Source organism: Borostomias antarcticus (genome assembly GCF_949987555.1).
Source record: "Borostomias antarcticus genome assembly, chromosome: 11".
NCBI lineage: Eukaryota > Metazoa > Chordata > Actinopteri > Stomiiformes > Stomiidae > Borostomias > Borostomias antarcticus.
Window position 1 is genome coordinate 23,489,299 of NC_140244.1, and position 17,159 is coordinate 23,506,457.

At 49.7% G+C, this 17,159-nt stretch overlaps 1 protein-coding gene across 1 annotated transcript in view; it reads left to right on the plus strand.

Annotated features, from left to right (window-relative positions):
• Positions 1-13,797, plus strand: part of plekhg5b (pleckstrin homology domain containing, family G (with RhoGef domain) member 5b) — a gene marked incomplete at its 3' end in the record, with an annotated part of 41,824 nt that extends 28,027 nt beyond the window's left edge. Inside the window, exons 8-19 of the mRNA XM_084445886.1 lie at positions 543-734; positions 3,200-3,367; positions 4,303-4,398; positions 5,417-5,617; positions 5,900-6,010; positions 6,304-6,453; positions 7,074-7,211; positions 8,614-8,733; positions 9,914-10,046; positions 10,337-10,452; positions 12,233-12,393; positions 12,756-13,797. Coding sequence (XP_084302012.1) covers positions 543-734; positions 3,200-3,367; positions 4,303-4,398; positions 5,417-5,617; positions 5,900-6,010; positions 6,304-6,453; positions 7,074-7,211; positions 8,614-8,733; positions 9,914-10,046; positions 10,337-10,452; positions 12,233-12,393; positions 12,756-13,797 — 2,628 coding nt within the window. The remainder of the gene's footprint in view (positions 1-542; positions 735-3,199; positions 3,368-4,302; positions 4,399-5,416; positions 5,618-5,899; positions 6,011-6,303; positions 6,454-7,073; positions 7,212-8,613; positions 8,734-9,913; positions 10,047-10,336; positions 10,453-12,232; positions 12,394-12,755) is intronic.
• Positions 13,798-17,159: the final 3,362 nt, after the last annotated feature.

Genomic DNA, 17,159 nt, shown 5'->3' on the forward strand with positions numbered 1-17,159 from the left:
TGGACTTGGACAGAAATCCCCGCTCTGAACTGTATGTTCCCCTCACAGTGTCACGGTCCTCGTACGGAGGAGGCCTGTTGTTTGTTTGCTTTGTCCCAGTGGCACTCGCTCCTGAGGTGGGCTGGGATTGCCTGCGTGAGGGAGGTCGTGCGACAGGGCTTTGCTGACAGGGTAACAATGGCGCCAGAACAATGGCCAGACCGTCGCCGTCCATTCTTCTGAAATAACGTCCGCCTTCCCCTGTTCCCCGTGATGTAACGAGGCTTCGGGAGGAAGCGGTACTCCTTCCTTCATGTCATTCCTCCAGCAGAAATCCCCCTAGTATCCTGTTTATCCTGCCTTGTGTGTTTCTCTTTCCTTCTCTCTCCGTCTGGCCCAACGTTTTTAATCTCCAGGGGGTTTGTCAACGCTCAGGCTTTCGTCCATTATTGTCCCACGTCTCTCTTTTCCCGGTCTCGTTCAAATCTCTGCTTCCCTTCATCTTGCGTTTTCTCTCTCTCTCTCTCTCTCTCTCTCTCTCTCTCTCTGTCTCGGTCTGACAGGGTCAGGCGCGTCGCAGAAAGAACATGACCGAGTTCCTGGGGGACGCTAACATCCCGTCTCCAGACTCTCTGACCCAGCTGACTGGCTCCCTGCCCAGCGTGGGGCCCGGCCCGGACAGCTGGAAGAACCGCGCCGCCAGCCGGTTCAGCGGGTTTTTCAGCTCCGGCGCTGCAGCTGGCGCCTTCGGCAAGGTGAGGCAATAACCAGAGGGTCGGGTAGGATAGGATCAGGTTCGGTAGGGTTGGGTCGGGTCCGGTAGGATAGGATCAGGTACGGTAGGGTACAGTCGGGACGGGTAGGATAGGATCAGGTACGGTAGGATAGGATCAGGTACGGTAGGGTCGGGTCGGGTCGGGTAGGATAGGATCAGGTTCGGTAGGATAGGATCAGGTACGGTAGGGTCCGGTCGGGTCGGGTAGGATAGGATCAGGTACGGTAGGGTTGGGTCGGGTAGGATAGGATCAGGTACGGTAGAGTCCGGTCGGGTCGGGTAGGATAGGATCAGGTACGGTAGGGTCCGGTTGAGTCGGGTAGGATAGGATCAGGTACGGTAGGGTCCGGTCGGGACGGGTAGGATAGGATCAGGTACGGTAGGGTCCGGTCGGGTCGGGTAGGATAGGATCAGGTACGGTAGGGTCCGGTCGGGTCGGGTAGGATAGGATCAGGTACGGTAGGGTCCGGTCGGGTCGGGTAGGATAGGATCAGGTACGGTAGGGTCCGGTCGGGACGGGTAGGATAGGATCAGGTTCGGTAGGGTCCGGTCGGGTCGGGTAGGATAGGATCAGGTACGGTAGGGTCGGGTCGGGTAGGATAGGATCAGGTACGGTAGGGTCCGGTCGGGTCGGGTAGGATAGGATCAGGTACGGTAGGGTCCGGTCGGGTCGGGTAGGATAGGATCAGGTACGGTAGGGTACAGTCGGGACGGGTAGGATAGGATCAGGTACGGTAGGGTCCGGTCGGGTAGGATAGGATCAGGTACGGTAGGGTCCGGTCGGGACGGGTAGGATAGGATCAGGTTCGGTAGGGTCCGGTCGGGACGGGTAGGATAGGATCAGGTACGGTAGGGTCCGGTCGGGTAGGATAGGATCAGGTTCGGTAGGGTCCGGTCGGGTCGGGTAGGATAGGATCAGGTAGGGTCGGGTCGGGTAGGATAGGATCAGGTTCGGTAGGGTCCGGTCGGGTCGGGTAGGATCAGGTACGGTAGGGTCGGGTACATAGACGGTTTATGAAATGATGGGCCTCTGGGCACAGACACGTAAAGCCCCCCCCCCATTTCATTTTTCGCTTTTTTGAATTTGCCCAATGAGACGGGATCCAAATCAAATTTGAAGATAATTCAAAAAATCGGTTTTGACTCGAGAGATCTAGTGGGGAGGACTTGCTTTTTGGATTCTCAGCTATGGGCCCAAAACAGTTGAAGGCCTCATATTGCATGGAGAACTCAGCCCCTCTAAAGTACTACAGATAAACACTCATTTAAAAAGTATCATGATAGTTTATTTCTGGTGACTTGTTATTGACATGAATGACTAAGCCCTTTGACTATGCCACAAGAAAGGGCCCCCTGAGCTCTTGGGCCCCTGGGCCTGAGCCTGGTAGGCCCGTTCGGTAATCTGTCTTTGGTCGGGTAGGGTAGGGTACAGTAGGGTCCAGTTGGGTCGGGTTGGAGGTCATATTCACTCTGCTCCCACTGAGATCATTTCCCTTCAAAGCCACATCAGACACTCCCATAACTCTGGAAGAACCTCTTAAGGAAGAGGTTCACTGCATTAATACCCAGATCAACTATGATAAAACCCCGGATCACATTCACTTCCTGTATGGAAAGTAAGGCCCTGAAAACGCTCCCTGCCCAAAGGAGCACACACACACTGTCAGTCAACACAGAGACAGGGACACACACGCCCACACGCACACACGCCGCCATTGTCTGCTCTCCCCTGAGGTCACGTCCTGCACAGTGGCAGATGTTGGACAGGGACAGTCTCTGTCACTCACCTGTCAGAGCCTGGCTCATCTCTATTCAGCCCACCCAAACCTAACGCCCGGGGGGGGGGGCAGGACCTCCCCCTTCCACAGAGCAGAGGTGAGCCAGGGCAAGACCCCCCCCCCCCCCCCGCCCCTGTTCCCCTCGCCCCCGTTCCCCTCGCCCCCATCGCTCTCTATTGTTCAAGTCACCTCAATGCACCTCATTTTCCGAAGTAAACGAGGCACAATGGTATGAATGGCCACTGCTTGTTTTTTTGTATATTTTGTGTTTTTCTTCACCTTTTTACATACTTTTTACTTATTAAGCACACTTAGGAGCCAGCAATAACATTTCACTGCACATAATATTGTATGAATGGAGTATGTGATAAATTAAAAAACGAATTTGACTTTAACTTTACCAGTGCATCTAGGAATTAGGAACGCCCTGGTTGGAGGAATGCTCGTGTTGATTTGGGGATATTGATATTCCTCCCAGGGTAGCTCTGACCCTCACCTACAGTAGCCCACCAAGCCATCGACCCCGTCTTCACTAGACTGACCACTGTAGACCAACTGAAGAATATGAACCAGGGAATTATTATCTTGGGGAAACTGGATGGCAAATATTTGTTCTCAGTTTGCGTGTGTTTGTGTGTGTGTGTGTGTACCGGATGTATTGTAACAGGAAGTGGACCGCATGGAGCAGCTCCAGAACAAGCTCCAGTCGTACACGCTGTTCGGGCTGCCCAAGGTGCCCCTGCAGCTGTCCTTCCACCAGGACTCCTGGGAAGAGGAGGAGGACACCAGCCTCGCCCTGGAGGACAGCTGGCAGCAGCTGCTGGACAACCCTGAGGTACACACACACACACACACACACACACACACACACACACACAAATCCTCTCACTCACACCACGTATATGCCTGCTTACATATTTGTGCTTCATATCAGCATTTCCCCCACACTTCAAAGTCTCCATTTGTCTCAGGACTTTATTGGCAGGACGTTGTTATTGAGGTGATGAATGCTCCCCAGGCGGCTGCTTTCTGTTTGAGCCTGATAGTCGGGCTCCTGATGCAGTCCCTCCCAGCAGGGCTTTATCACCTAGTTTATAGCAGTTATTAAGGTGAATGTGGTGTTACGTAAGGGGCGCCGGAGCTCCAGTATGGCCGCCATGCCCCTGGCCACAGCCTGGAGGAAGATACTGCTATCACACCTGCTCCGTTAACCTGCTGTCTATAGCCATTACTGGGAGCAGTGGAGAACTTGTCAGTGGGTCTATTGTGTCTAATGATTGAACTTACTCACCCACTCCTCCTAGTTTGTGTGTGTGTGTGGGTGTGTCTTTGTGTGTGTCTGTGTGTGTGTGTGTCTTTGTGTGTGTGCGTGTGGGTGTGTCTTTGTGTGCGTGTGTGTGTGTGTGTGTGTGTGTGTGTCTTTGTGTGTGTGTGTGTGTGTGTGTGTGTGTGTGTGTGTGTGTGTGTGTGTGTGTGTGTGTGTGTGTGTGTGTGTGCGCGTGTGTGTATGTGATAAGGTATAGATCAATTTTGGGGTGTAATTCAGTCATCCCAACTCATGTTTGATTTTGAGATCTACCTTGATAATATCATTTTCACAGAATCTCTTTTAACTTGCCTAAAATATCTCATTGTCTGGCAACAATGAGATGATAGCCCTTATCTTATTCAATAGAATATACTTCCATTAACTAAATCTATAATCGCTGTGTGCGTGCGTGTGTGTGCGTGTGTGCGTGTGTGCGTGTGTGTGTGTGTGTGTGTGTGCAGACGTTGACCAGGCGCCAGTTCCACCAGCAAGAGGCCATCTGGGAGCTGCTCCACACAGAGGCCACCTACATCAGGAAGCTGAGGGTCATCACCGATGTACGGCAAACATTTGTGTTTATTTCTCTCAACTACCACGTACAGTACTAACACATTCGACATGTCCCCTGTCATGGACCAGCGGAATTATACAAAGAACCTTTTAAAAATAGATCTGTTCCAGATGATCTAAGGTAGTGAGCTCAGGTCGTAATTAACCTGCGTTCAGCACATTTTAATCAAATGTTAATTCATGTGCGCTCTATGTTGAGTGAACTCCTTAAAGGTGCAATTGTCAAAATTTGAATGTAAAAAAAATAAAATAAACACATTCAAAGAGCTTTTAGAAAGATGCGTCATAAAAGTATTGCTTTTACCCCCCAGCATTTATTAATAATAAATTTATAAAATGTCGACGGGTCTGAAATGAATGTTTTGTTTACCTCTGTCAGAGATGTCAGAGGTTTGGCTCTCACCTCTAACAAGGTTCGTGAGCCAATAGTACGACGACATTGATACTATGATTTTACGGTTAGTCTACGTCAAAATCTTGTCTACTGCACCTTTACTGACAGCCGTTGTCCTCCCTTTCTCCCTCCCTGTCCCTCCCTGTCCCTCCCCTGTCCCTCCCTCGTCCCTCCCTCCCTGTCCCTCCCCTGTCCCTCCCTCCCTGTCCCTCCATGTCTCTCCCTGTCCCTCCCTGTCCCTCCATGTCCCTCCCTGTCCCTTGCTGTCCCTCCATGTCCGTCCCTGTCCCTCCATGTCCTCCCTGTCCCTCCCTCCCTGTCCCTCCATGTCCCTCCCTGTCCCTCCATGTCCCTCCCTGTCCCTCCCTGTCCCTCCCTGTCCCTCCCTGTCCCTTGCTGTCCCTCCATGTCCGTCCCTGTCCCTCCATGTCCTCCCTGTCCCTCCCTCCCTGTCCCTCCATGTCCCTCCCTGTCCCTCCCCTGTCCCTCCCCTGTCCCTCCATGTCCCTCCATGTCCCTCCCTGTCCCTCCATGTCCCTCCCCTGTCCCTCCATGTCCCTCCCTGTCCCTCCATGTCCCTCCCTGTCCCTCCCTGTCCCTCCCCTGCGCAGCTGTTCCTGTGCGGGCTGCTGAACCTGCAGGAGAGCGGGCTGCTGACCGAGGTCCAGCCCAGCCGGCTCTTCGCCAACATCCAGGACATCGTGCGTCTGCACACGGCGCTGTGGAGCCAGGTCATGCTGCCCGCCCTGGAGAAGGCCCGCCAGGCCAGGACCCTGCTCAACCCCGCTGACCTGCACCACGGCTTCACAACAGTGAGACACACACACACACACACACACACAGTCGCATACACGCACGCACACCACACGCCTGCACACACACACATACACGCACGCACGCACGCACGCACACTCACTCAATCCCTCACTCACTCACTCACTCACTTACTCACTCACTCACTCACTCACTCACTCACTCACTCACATACATCTCTCTCTCTCTCTCTCGCTCTCTCATTCTCACACATTCACACAAAAATACAGAGAAATTACTCTCTGTAACAGGGATTTGTGTGTGTGTGCGTGTGTGTGCAGTTTGGCTCCAGGTTCAAGCCCTACGTCCGGTACTGCATGGAGGAGGAGGGGATTCTGGAGTACATGCGCTCGCTGCTCAGGGACAACGAGCTCTTCAGGATCTACGTGACGGTCCGTCCCCGTTAACCCCTCGTTTGCCTTCTCTCTCCCATCAACATCACCATCATGCTACAATACAACGTCTTCCATCATTTACACCTTTCAAAACTAGCCAGAATCAAAATTCACTTTTAAACAAAGAAAATAGGGACAACTTAAACAACTTAAAACAACTTTTAAACATTAAACAACTTTTGTTTGAGAGAGTTTTAGGGTTTTGGGCGGTTTTGGGCGGTTTTGGGAGGTTGTGGGCGGTTGTGTGCGTTAGCGCCGTGTCCCTTGTCTAACGCATGGCGTCTCTGCAGTGGGGCGAGACACACAAGCAGTGCAACCGTCTGAAACTGGCCGACATGCTGGCCAAGCCGCACCAGAGGCTGACCAAGTACCCCCTGCTTCTGAAGAGAGTCCTGAAGAAGACCGACGAGGCTTCGGCACGCGACGCCGTCAACAGCATGGTGAGATGAGGCCAGAGCCGGGCCACTGGGACACGCACAACACGGCTGTTCTATGTCTTTATCGTTAAAGTGGTATTTTTAGTGACTGAGTGTGTTGGTTTTGGATGTCAGTCTGTCTCTCATCTGTGGGTGTGTGCGCATGCTTGTTTGTGTGTGTGTGTGTGTGTCATCAGGTGGTGTGTGTGGAGTGCTTCATCAACAGTGCGTGTATGTGTGTGTGTGTGTGTGTGTGTGTGTGTGTGTGTGTGTTTTCATCAGGTGCTTTGTGTGGAGGGCTTCATCAACAATGTGTGTGTCTGTGTTCTCATCAGGTGGTGTGTGTGGGGGCTTCATCAACAGTGTGTGTGTTCTCATCAGGTGGTGTGTGTGGAAGGCGTCACCAACAGTGTGTGTGTGTGTTCTCATCAGGTGGTGTGTGTGGAAGGCTTCATCAACAGTGTGTGTGTATGTGTTCTCATCAGGTGGTGTGTGTGGAGGGCTTCATCAACAGTGTGTGTGTGTGTGTTCTCATCAGGTGGTGTGTGTGGAGGGCTTCATCAACAGTGTGTGTGTGTGTGTTCTCATCAGGTGGTGTGTGTGGAGGGCTTCATCAACAGTGTGTGTGTGTGTGTTCTCATCAGGTGGTGTGTGTGGAGGGCTTCATCAACAGCGTAGACTCTCAGATGCGCCAGCGTCAAGAGCAGCAGAAGCTGGCCACCACCTCTGCCCGCATCGACTCCTACGAGGCTGTAGAGGGCAGCAGTGAGGAGGTTGAGAAAGTGAGTGCAATCACCACACATAACAGCGCCCACTTCTTTAGTGGGCTGCACCAGCACATGATTTGGGCGCACTCATCTTGCCGCTATGCACTGATAATGGCCTGACTTAGCTATAATGTCCTATAGAGTACCTGCATTGTGTACAGAACCAGACTGATGAAGCATCATCTTTCCGTTTAGCAAGCCCTTGTGTTCTTACATTGACGTGGATAGATTTACTCTTAACAGCCGAGAAAACTGCTGGAATAAAATGTATTTATACGGGATTTCAAAGGATTTCAAAGTGCCAGGAATGTGTTAGAGATGGGCTGACATGACTGTTATCCAGAATTCTAACTGGAAAAATGAAATAAATCTAATCCATAAATACTATTAAATAATATTATGGTCAGTAGCGATTGGTTAACATAATACAATCTTGACAGGACCATTGAGGATGCTGGAATGTCTCCCCTTTTCAACAAGGTGGACAGTATTCTGCAGTCATGCCTATCATGAATGACAGATAACTGGACTGAAGCAACCTTGAAACTTTTGCTTGAGAGTAGTGCGCTATTACACCAATAGATTGCGTGGATGCCATTTTGTTGGCGTATGTTATATTTCGCCTTCTTCGTCATAAGATGACGTTGACTTTTAGCACTCTGGACCCTGTTCCACAGAGAGTACCTGAATATCGGGGGCTGTATTCACAGATCATCTTAGAGAACTAATTAGGCTAGCATTACAAATGAGTGGTTTCCACTAAAAAGCAATTCACAATGGGAAATGGGCGGGGTTGACCTTGTTCTTCATGAACAGTCCATATCAAAATGTTGACGAATTGTGCACTCTTGAGATATTAGCGCTCATTGCTTATGTCACAGCTAAGTATTGTATAATGGATCTCTATGGGCTTATAGAATATCCTTCAAAAAACAACAGAGACTCTTGTTTTCAAAGACAGGAAAGAAGTATGCCGTTTCCTGTTTCCCGTTTCCGGCTGCAGATGAATCTAAACATCTTCTTTCTTTGAAAGGTTTATTGTCTTTGAAAACGAGAGTGTTTTTGAAGGATATTCTATATGCCAATAGAGATCCATTGTGTGGGAAGAGTGCACAGTCTGTCAAAATGTTGATCTGGACCGTTGCATATGATCGTAAAAAACCTTATAGGTCTAAAGGGTTAAACTAAATAAATAACTTAACTAAATACCAAACTAGTCCTTTAATTTGGCTTTTTCGGAGCAACTTTTAGGCTTAGGATGTTTTGTGAATACGACCCCAGATGTGACCAATGTTCCCCAATTAGAACATGGAATATGTACTTGATAGATGCATGAAAATGTGTGGGCCTATTTGTGTTTGTAATGAATTGCTGCATCATTGCGTAATGATGGCTGACGCTGCTCTCTCTCTCTCAGATTCTGCGGGAGTACAACCGCTTCGACCTGATGGCTCCCATGAGCGGCACGTCTCCTGAAGAGACCCGGCAGCTCCACCTAGAGGGGGCGCTGCGCATGAAGGAGGGCAAAGACAGCAGGGTGAGTCTGGCTGGAGGGTTAGGGGTAGGGCTAGGGCTAGGGTTAGGGCTAGGGCTAGGGTTAGGGCCCTGCGCATGAAGTAGGGCAAAGACAGCAGGGTGAGTCTGGCTGGAGGGTTAGGGGTAGGGGTAGGGGTAGGGTTCGGGCTAGGGTTAGGGTTAGGGTTAGGGTTAGGGCCCTGCGCATGAAGTAGGGCAAAGACAGCAGGGTGAGTCTGGCTGGAGGGTTAGGGGTAGGGGTAGGGGTAGGGGTAGGGGTAGGGGTAGGGTTCGGGCTAGGGCTAGGGTTAGGGTTAGGGTTAGGGTTAGGGCCCTGCACATGAAGTAGGGCAAAGACAGCAGGGTGAGTCTGGCTGGAGGGCTAGGGTTAGGGTTAGGGTTAGGGTTAGGGCCCTGCACATGAAGTAGGGCAAAGACAGCAGGGTGAGTCTGGCTGGAGGGGTAGGGCTAGGGTTAGGGCTAGGGTTAGGGTTAGGGCCCTGCGCATGAAGGAGGGCAAAGACAGCAGGGTGAGTCTGGCTGGAGGGTTAGGGGTAGGGTTCGGGCTAGGGCTAGGGTTAGGGCTAGGGTTAGGGTTAGGGCCCTGTGCATGAAGGAGGGCAAAGACAGCAGGGTGAGTCTGGCTGGAGGGTTAGGGGTAGGGGTAGGGCTAGGGGTAGGGCTAGGGCTAGGGCTAGGGTTAGGGGTAGGGGTAGGGGTAGGGGTAGGGGTAGGGCTAGGGTTAGGGTTAGGGTTAGGGCTAGGGTTAGGGTTAGGGTTAGGGCCCTGCGCATGAAGTAGGGCAAAGACAGCAGGGTGAGTCTGGCTGGAGGGATAGGGGTAGGGTTATGTGTATGGGTGTAGGATTAATGTTAGGGTCAGGTTTTAGGTTAAGGTAAGGGTTAAAGTGAGGTTAAGGTTAGGGTTAAGTGTTGGGTATGGTTTTAGGGGGTTAGGGTTAGGGTTAGGGCCCTGTGCATGAAGCAGGGCAAAGACAGCAGGCTGAGTCTGCCTGGAGAACACAGGGCTTCCTCAAGATGTTGCCATTCCATCTCCAATCCTCTTCTCTCCATGTTGACGGTAGTCCATCAGCACCACATATGGCTCTCTGACCAAACGTACGGCATCATGGGATATGGATATGTTATGGTAATGATATTGAGCTTAACTGACCTTGTCATATTCCCTCCCTCCTCCCCCAGATGGACGTGTACTGCTTCCTGTTCACGGACCTTCTCCTGATCACCAAGCCAGTGAAGAGGGTGGAGAAGGTCAAGGTGATCCGCCAGCCTCTCCTCATCCACAACGTCGTCTGTAAGGAGCTCAAGGACCCTGGTGAGTCCCAGCAGGGGGCCCCACTTCTCTGGGGCAGACGGTGTCATAAACCACACAGATGTGGATGTGAAGCTGCTAGTCGGAGCCAGACACATACATCTCCCGCTGAGCCACGGTTTACTCACTTTATTCTGTTTACCCAGGAAATGACTCTTTCTTTCTTTCTTTCTTTCTTTCTTTCTTTCTTTCTTTCTTTCTTTCTTTCTTTCTTTCTTTCTTTCTTTCTTTCTTTCTTTCTTTCTTTCTTTCTTTCTTTCTCTCTCTCTTGCTCCCTCTCTCCTTCTCTATAGGTTCATTCATCCTCATCTACCTCAACGAGTTCAAGAGTGCCGTGGGAGCCTACACTCTCCAGGCCAACAGCGCCACCCAGGGGCGAAGCTGGATAGATGCCATCTGCAATGTCCAGGTAGGGGATGGCTTCACTAGGGCAGCGGTCAGGAACCTTTATGACAGCAAGAGACATTTTCTCACATTTGAGAGAAATATGTGTACCTCAGGGATGAAAACGTTTGAAAGATGAGCAAATGTAAATGTAGTCTCTCGATATTGCTCTTCTTATTGTTGGAGAAATTCTCTCTGCAGAGCAAACATACCGCCAGCTGCATTAGCTATTAGCTAAGTCCATTCTTCTTTGAAATGTCTGCACTTTTTCTCTTTCTTGTAGCCATTTTATTCCTGAATCATACGACTTATCTTTAAACTTTCTCTCATTTTTCATTGTTGGCTTCTAGTTGTGGCTAGGCCTCGTACGGAGAAAATCTCTGCTGGCCTACAGACTAACTAAATTAACGGTTGTTAAAACTGAAAAAAAACATTTTTTTCCTGAGCTGGCCATTGTGCTTGTAACCTGACGCGCCAGATGGTTTGCTTCACACAACCATCTGGGAACTATCTGTTGGAAACTGTTTGGAAAAGGGCAGGCCCTTTGAAAAATACTTGGCAGGTGATTGTATGAACCACCTGTCTATCAGCATCTATCATGCGCTAACTCACACCTCAACCGCCCCAGCGTAGCTGTTTGTATTTCCTCTTAGAATGCTGATTGGCTTGATCATTTTCCGATCTGACACAAATGGATCTCTATGGAGAGTATCCAGACTGATTTGAGAGAAACAGAATGTGAGCTGGCGAGATCAGGATGGTCTCATAAGGCTCTGGTTCTTGTGTCAGACCGGCTGATGCTTGTCTGCATTCCAACGTAAACCTAGACTGTATTCAGTTGGTTTCAGTAACCTACAGTATATCTATTATCAACCCCATATGATCAATGGTTTTGTATTAGGATACTAATTGTAAATTGTATCATCAATTCTAAATTTGCGTGGGAGCCAATAGTGAAGGGGCTCTAACGAGGCTCCGGAGCCAGGCGTTCCCAATCCCTGCACTAGGGGATGGAGGCCGTGTTCACAAAACATTTTACAACTAAGTTGCGACTAAAACTTGCAAAACACCTTTTAAAAAGTTGTCCCTATTTTTAAAAGTTGGTCTCAGAGTAACTCTCAGAGTAATTCACAAACCCTTAGAATATCACCTAAACCATGGAAAAGTGTGTCAGTGATGACTTTAAGAGAGACTAAATTACTTCCTTAACCAAGGGTTAAAGACGTAAAGCTACAAGTTCTCTAAAATTCTTTGTGAATATGGCCCCAGGTTTCGTGACATGAGACTAGCCAAAGACTGTCAACGTATTAAGCCATGTTCTAGCCAGGCTATCAGCGTATTAAACCTAGTCTATACGTCATGTGGCTCATAGTTCATAGCTCATAGCTCTGGGCATTTAAACTCAATAGATCAGCTCACAAACAAGGTGGAATGCGAGTTTAACCTCATCCGCGACATGAGAGAAATTGAACCGGAGTGGTATTTTAAGTATTTCCGAATGTTCGTGAATCATTTTGTCGTTGAGTATCCTCGGGCCAGTCAACCAATCAAAGCTGTGAGACACACAGACAGGCGCGGTGTTCGCCGCTAGAGATTTCAGTAGGTCCGAGCCAAGTGGCTCTCAGCCTGGGAGACCTTCCAAAATTATGTCCACGAACCCCCCAAAAAATCTGTCTCACACGGTTTGTCTCACGGAGTATAAATTAGGCTTTACCCGACCGTTGCCTTTTAAGATCCCGAAGTTGTTCAGCGCTGTAACGCCGTGTTCTTTTGAGTGAAGTGTTTGTGTGACTGTGTGTGTACAGAACCAGATGCAGAGACTGCGTACGGAGGAGCTACTCCGGCAGCAGATCACCCTGCAGAGACGTCTGGAGGGAGGGGAAGAGGAGGAAGAGGAGGAGGAGGAGAGCAGTAACTCTACCACCAGCTCCCCCTGCCTGCAACACAGGGACCAGCAGAACATAAGGTACACTGAACTGTACCACTCTGTAGACGCATGTAGAAGAGCATGTATGACCCACACACACACAATAACCAACCAACACACGCACACACACACACACATACACACGCACACACACACACACACACACACAAAAGACCAGCAGAACATAATGTACACTGTACCACCCTGAAGACACATGTAGAAGAGCATGCATAACACACACACACACACACACACACAATAACCAACCAACACATGCACACACACACACACACGCACACACAAACAAATCATATCATTGCATATTTTACACTATTAAATATTTGATTCTACATCACGACAGTGTCAATTATATGAACGAGTACTCTCTCTCTCTCCTCCAGTCATTCGGACGGCTCCACCGAGACCCTGTCGGTCCTGGTCATGGACGAGTCGGCCGAGGTCCAGGACGGCCCCGCCCCAAACACCGACCCCGAAGGGCCCGCGGAGAGAGGCCCCGCCTCCGGCCCTCCCCCCGGACCCACGACCCAGGGGCGCCACCCGGACCTCCACCCCGAACAGGACCCCCAGTGTCGCTCTCTGTCCATGGACAGCGCTTACGGCACCCTCTCCCCCGAGTCCCTGCAGGACCTGCAGACCGCGCCCGGTCAGCGCCGGGGAGACGAGACGGACGAGGAAGAGGAGGAGGAGGAGGGGGAGGGGAGGGAGGAGGAGGGCGCGCGGGAGGTGGCGCTGGACGACAGAGCGGACATGGAACTAGTGGAGGAAGAGGAGGAGGAGGAGGAGGAAGAAGACTCCGCCTCGTTCGGCTCCCAGCTGTCGGTCGCTCAGTCTCTGAAGCTTCGCCGGCGCCCCCCTATGCAGCCCCGCCTCCGCTGCCTCCAGAAGCTCCCCAGCCTGGCGGTGAAGTCCCGCTCCGAGGACAACCTGCTGCAGCACTTCCACGGCAACTCCGCCCGCGCGCACGCACGCCGCCCCGCCGCCCAGGACCAATCGGAGCGCGGGAGAGCAGAGAAGGCCACGCCCCTGGTCCACAGTAGGAGCCTGTCGGAGCTGGGTCTGGACGGCATAGAGCTGCTCCAGGGGGAGGCCGAACCGGAGGACGGCGGCCTGAACAAAAGCATGCCCTCCGTCTCGCTGGGCGCCGCCCTGAGGACGGCGGACGCCAGGCGGGGGCACGGGGCTCCGGGAGCAGCCTGGGGGGCCGGCAGGAGCCGGGCGGACAGCGGCGGTTCGGGCAGGGAGACCCAGGGGCCCTCTGCCTCGCCCAAGGGTAAGGATGAGGCGACACCTAGTGGCGGTGCGGAGGAATCGCCGCCCAAGAGCAGGAAGTCTCCGGCCCAGCAGCACAAGAAGCTGACGCTAGCCCAGCTCTACAGGATACGCACCACCCTGGTCCTCAACTCTACACTCACCGCATCGTAAGTCATGTGACATCATGCATTCGTGTTCCCTATAAAGAAACCTGACTGTCCTCTTTCTTCGCGAGCTTCCAAAGGCAACATTGTAATTAATATCTGCTTGTGTTTTTTTCCTCGTTTCAGGGAGGTGTAACTACGCGGACAGACAACCAATCATCTGCCTGTAAAGAGGAACCATAATGTTTGGAGTCTATGAGGGGGAGGGACCGAATTCCCTGTGACACAAATGCACTCTCTCTTGCTGCCCGTTCCCCTTCCCGTCGCGTATTGGACAGCGTCTACACGTTCGCAATCGGACAATGACAATTCCTTTTGCTGTTGTATTAGTGTCAGTGTATTCTGTGGAGGGGAGAGGCAGGGAGACAATAACTGTTGCACTTTGTAATGGACATAGCTTTGAGGTGGGGGGGGGGGGGGGGGGAGGGTCCAGGAGACCAGCACCACGGCCGGAGAGACTGGCCAGGGCCGGGGGGGGGGGGGTGGGCCTCTGGGCTGAGGTCCGCCAACCAAGAAGCCAGAGGTCTGGCCAAAGAGGACCACAGCAGATGGGAGAAGGTTGGGTGGCCCAAGAACTCAAGTCTCTCTGTCTCTCTAGCAGAGGAGAGAGAGGCACATGTCTGAGATGTAGTTGAACTGCAGTACCCAGAATACCTTGGTTTCTGAACTGCACCTGGTCGGCTTCAAGATGAGAAAAAACTAAATATTGCACAGGATCATGTTAAATAGAAGAGAATCACTAAGGGGGATGGATTTACAATTACAGTGCACAGCAAATTTAAATGTATTGTTTGCTGTTTGTGTTTGCATGGGAGAGTGTGTGTGTGTGTGTGTGTGCGTGCGTGCGTGCGCGTGTGCAAGTGTATGGCTGTGTGTGAGTTACTGCCTGTGTATGAATGATTGTCCTTCAATCCTGACTGAACCAAAATAATGTCCATTTCCTGTGAAGACACTAACAGGACCTCGGTAGACCATCGATCAGTTGGGTGGATGTGAATCCGTGGTCTGCCCAGATGTGTTTTGAAGTGCTGTGATCAAGAGTAATCAAGAGTGCACAGCTAACAACATTATTTTCCCCCTTTCTCCTGTCTTTCAAAAAGGTTGCTGATAATATGAGCAGAGATCTGGAGTTGTTATTCCGCTGTTCATTTTTGATTGTGATATGATTTCAATGGTATGAATGGGAAAGACATTTGAAGCGTATGGAATTGGTAGAGCATGTGGTGGAATAGAGCTGTTTTGAGGAAAAGACTTTTGCACTAAAACATTCAGTGGTGTGAAAATGCCCTCACCATAGCAGTCTTGAGACAACAAAACCGATATGTTTGGTTGTTGTGGAAGATAAGTCGTCCATATCTTGAGCTTGGAGCACCTTTTGAGACATTTCAGTTTTGTGGTTCTTTATTTCCCCGTGATAACACAGTAAAAACTAAAGAGATGAATGGTTTTGGATTGGATAATATCTTTGATACATTAATCTGCCCATCTTGGAATGCTTTTATCCTCCCACTAATAGAATGAGCATTAGAGGTTCATCTAAACCACCACAGTAGACTAACATGATCACACTGACTCTGAATTCACACTCTGATTTAATTTTAAGTATTCTAGCTCTCTTTTCCAAATGTTGCCCAAACCAAATAGTTTACTTCTAGTTTTGTTTACGTGTAATATTTATTAAGCCTGCTACATTTTATATTATAAGATATAGTTTATATTGTTTTCTTGTATGATGTGTTGGTGTAGTCTTAATAATGTGTTTTTCATGTCTGGTATCAATCTGCTATGAACCAAAATGATGTGTTCTCTCTTTCAGGAATGCCTCTTTAAGTGTCTTACAAAATAAAAATGCAACATTGATTATTTTGTAACTGTTTATGTTTTTAATCATCTATAACAGGAACTGGATCAGATACAGTCACATCAAACCTTGACTGGCTACAAATCACTCATCTGTGTGTCATGTTATTACCATGGACATCCAGCAGGTGGTGTAATGAGTCTACGAACGTAGGCATTGATAGGGTACTGTATCACTTTCTGTCCAATTGCTTTCACTCTCTGTTTAAACCTTGTCCTAAATGATCCAGTCTTGTGGAGGCATTGGTGAACCACACTTGATGGTTTATACTGCAGTCCATCAAAACAAGTCTTAACATTACAACCTTAGAAAGAGAGCATGCTACTCATCACTGCCTTTTACCAAGCCTGGATTATATGCTCTTCCATGCATTTTTAAAGATGCAAACAGCAGCTCTATACTGAAGCTCGGTTGGTTGGTCCACACAAATCTACAGCTACAGTATTACACATCTGCGCTTGCTGACTCTAGGGAATAGGTTGCATCTGTCATGATTTGCATTGTGTCCTCTTGCTGCTCAAGTCATAGACATTGCTCGTTAAAATAGCAGTCCTGTGAACTCATAGTGAGGTCATAGTGAGGTCACCCACTGTATTCAGGGTTTTATTCTTCCCTTCTAATACAGGCTCTCTTGTCTACAGCCACAGAAGAAGCATATTTCTGCGTAATGTTCAGTTTTAAAGACTGTTCTGTAGTCAGAGAGACATGTAAAGCGATGAAGCGATAGAAGTCCAGGATAGTGTCTGAAAGTGCACTAGGGCCAGAGTCACTACAGTGCAATGTGCACCGTGTCTGGACAGCGATGGGCAGGTCTGGGAGCTTCTGGCCATGCGATGACCACGGCGTATTTACAGGTGATTATATCAGCTAATCTGTGGATTACAGCATGTTGATTCCACAAAAGGCCCTAATCCGCATGAAAAAGACAGCGTGGGCCCTCTGGGATTTTTCTCCTAATCTCATCCAGAATCCAGTGGCCCCCACCATTCTCACATCTGGCCCTGGGGGATTGGGTTTGTAATCCTTCATTTCACGACAATTTTATTATGCTTTAGCGCTGATATGCTGGACTTTAATCATTAAAATGCAGCTTCTCTATTTGAACTACAAAGTAATTACATAACCCTGTTCTATTAGCCTCTGGTACTGTACATAATATGAGACCCACAGACTACACCGCCGTGTGCGTCCTCACATAGGATGGGATTATTGGTTGTTCTAATTAAGTGAAACTCAGTGAACTTTTACAGTCACATAAATAGCAAATTGCAAATTACTGTCACATTTGTTTTATGCAGAGATCATGAAATCAAACTCCTTGCCAATGCATTCTCTCATCTAAGAACTTTACTGTACCGGCATCATGTACAGTAGGAGTCTGATTGATGTAGTTCTGACATAGTTCTGACGTGGGGGTTGTTTTTCTCTGTTCTTGACCATCTTCAACGTTAGTATCCTTGCCATTGCTCTAATTGCATTCCATATATACAGTAAATGTATGGATACCT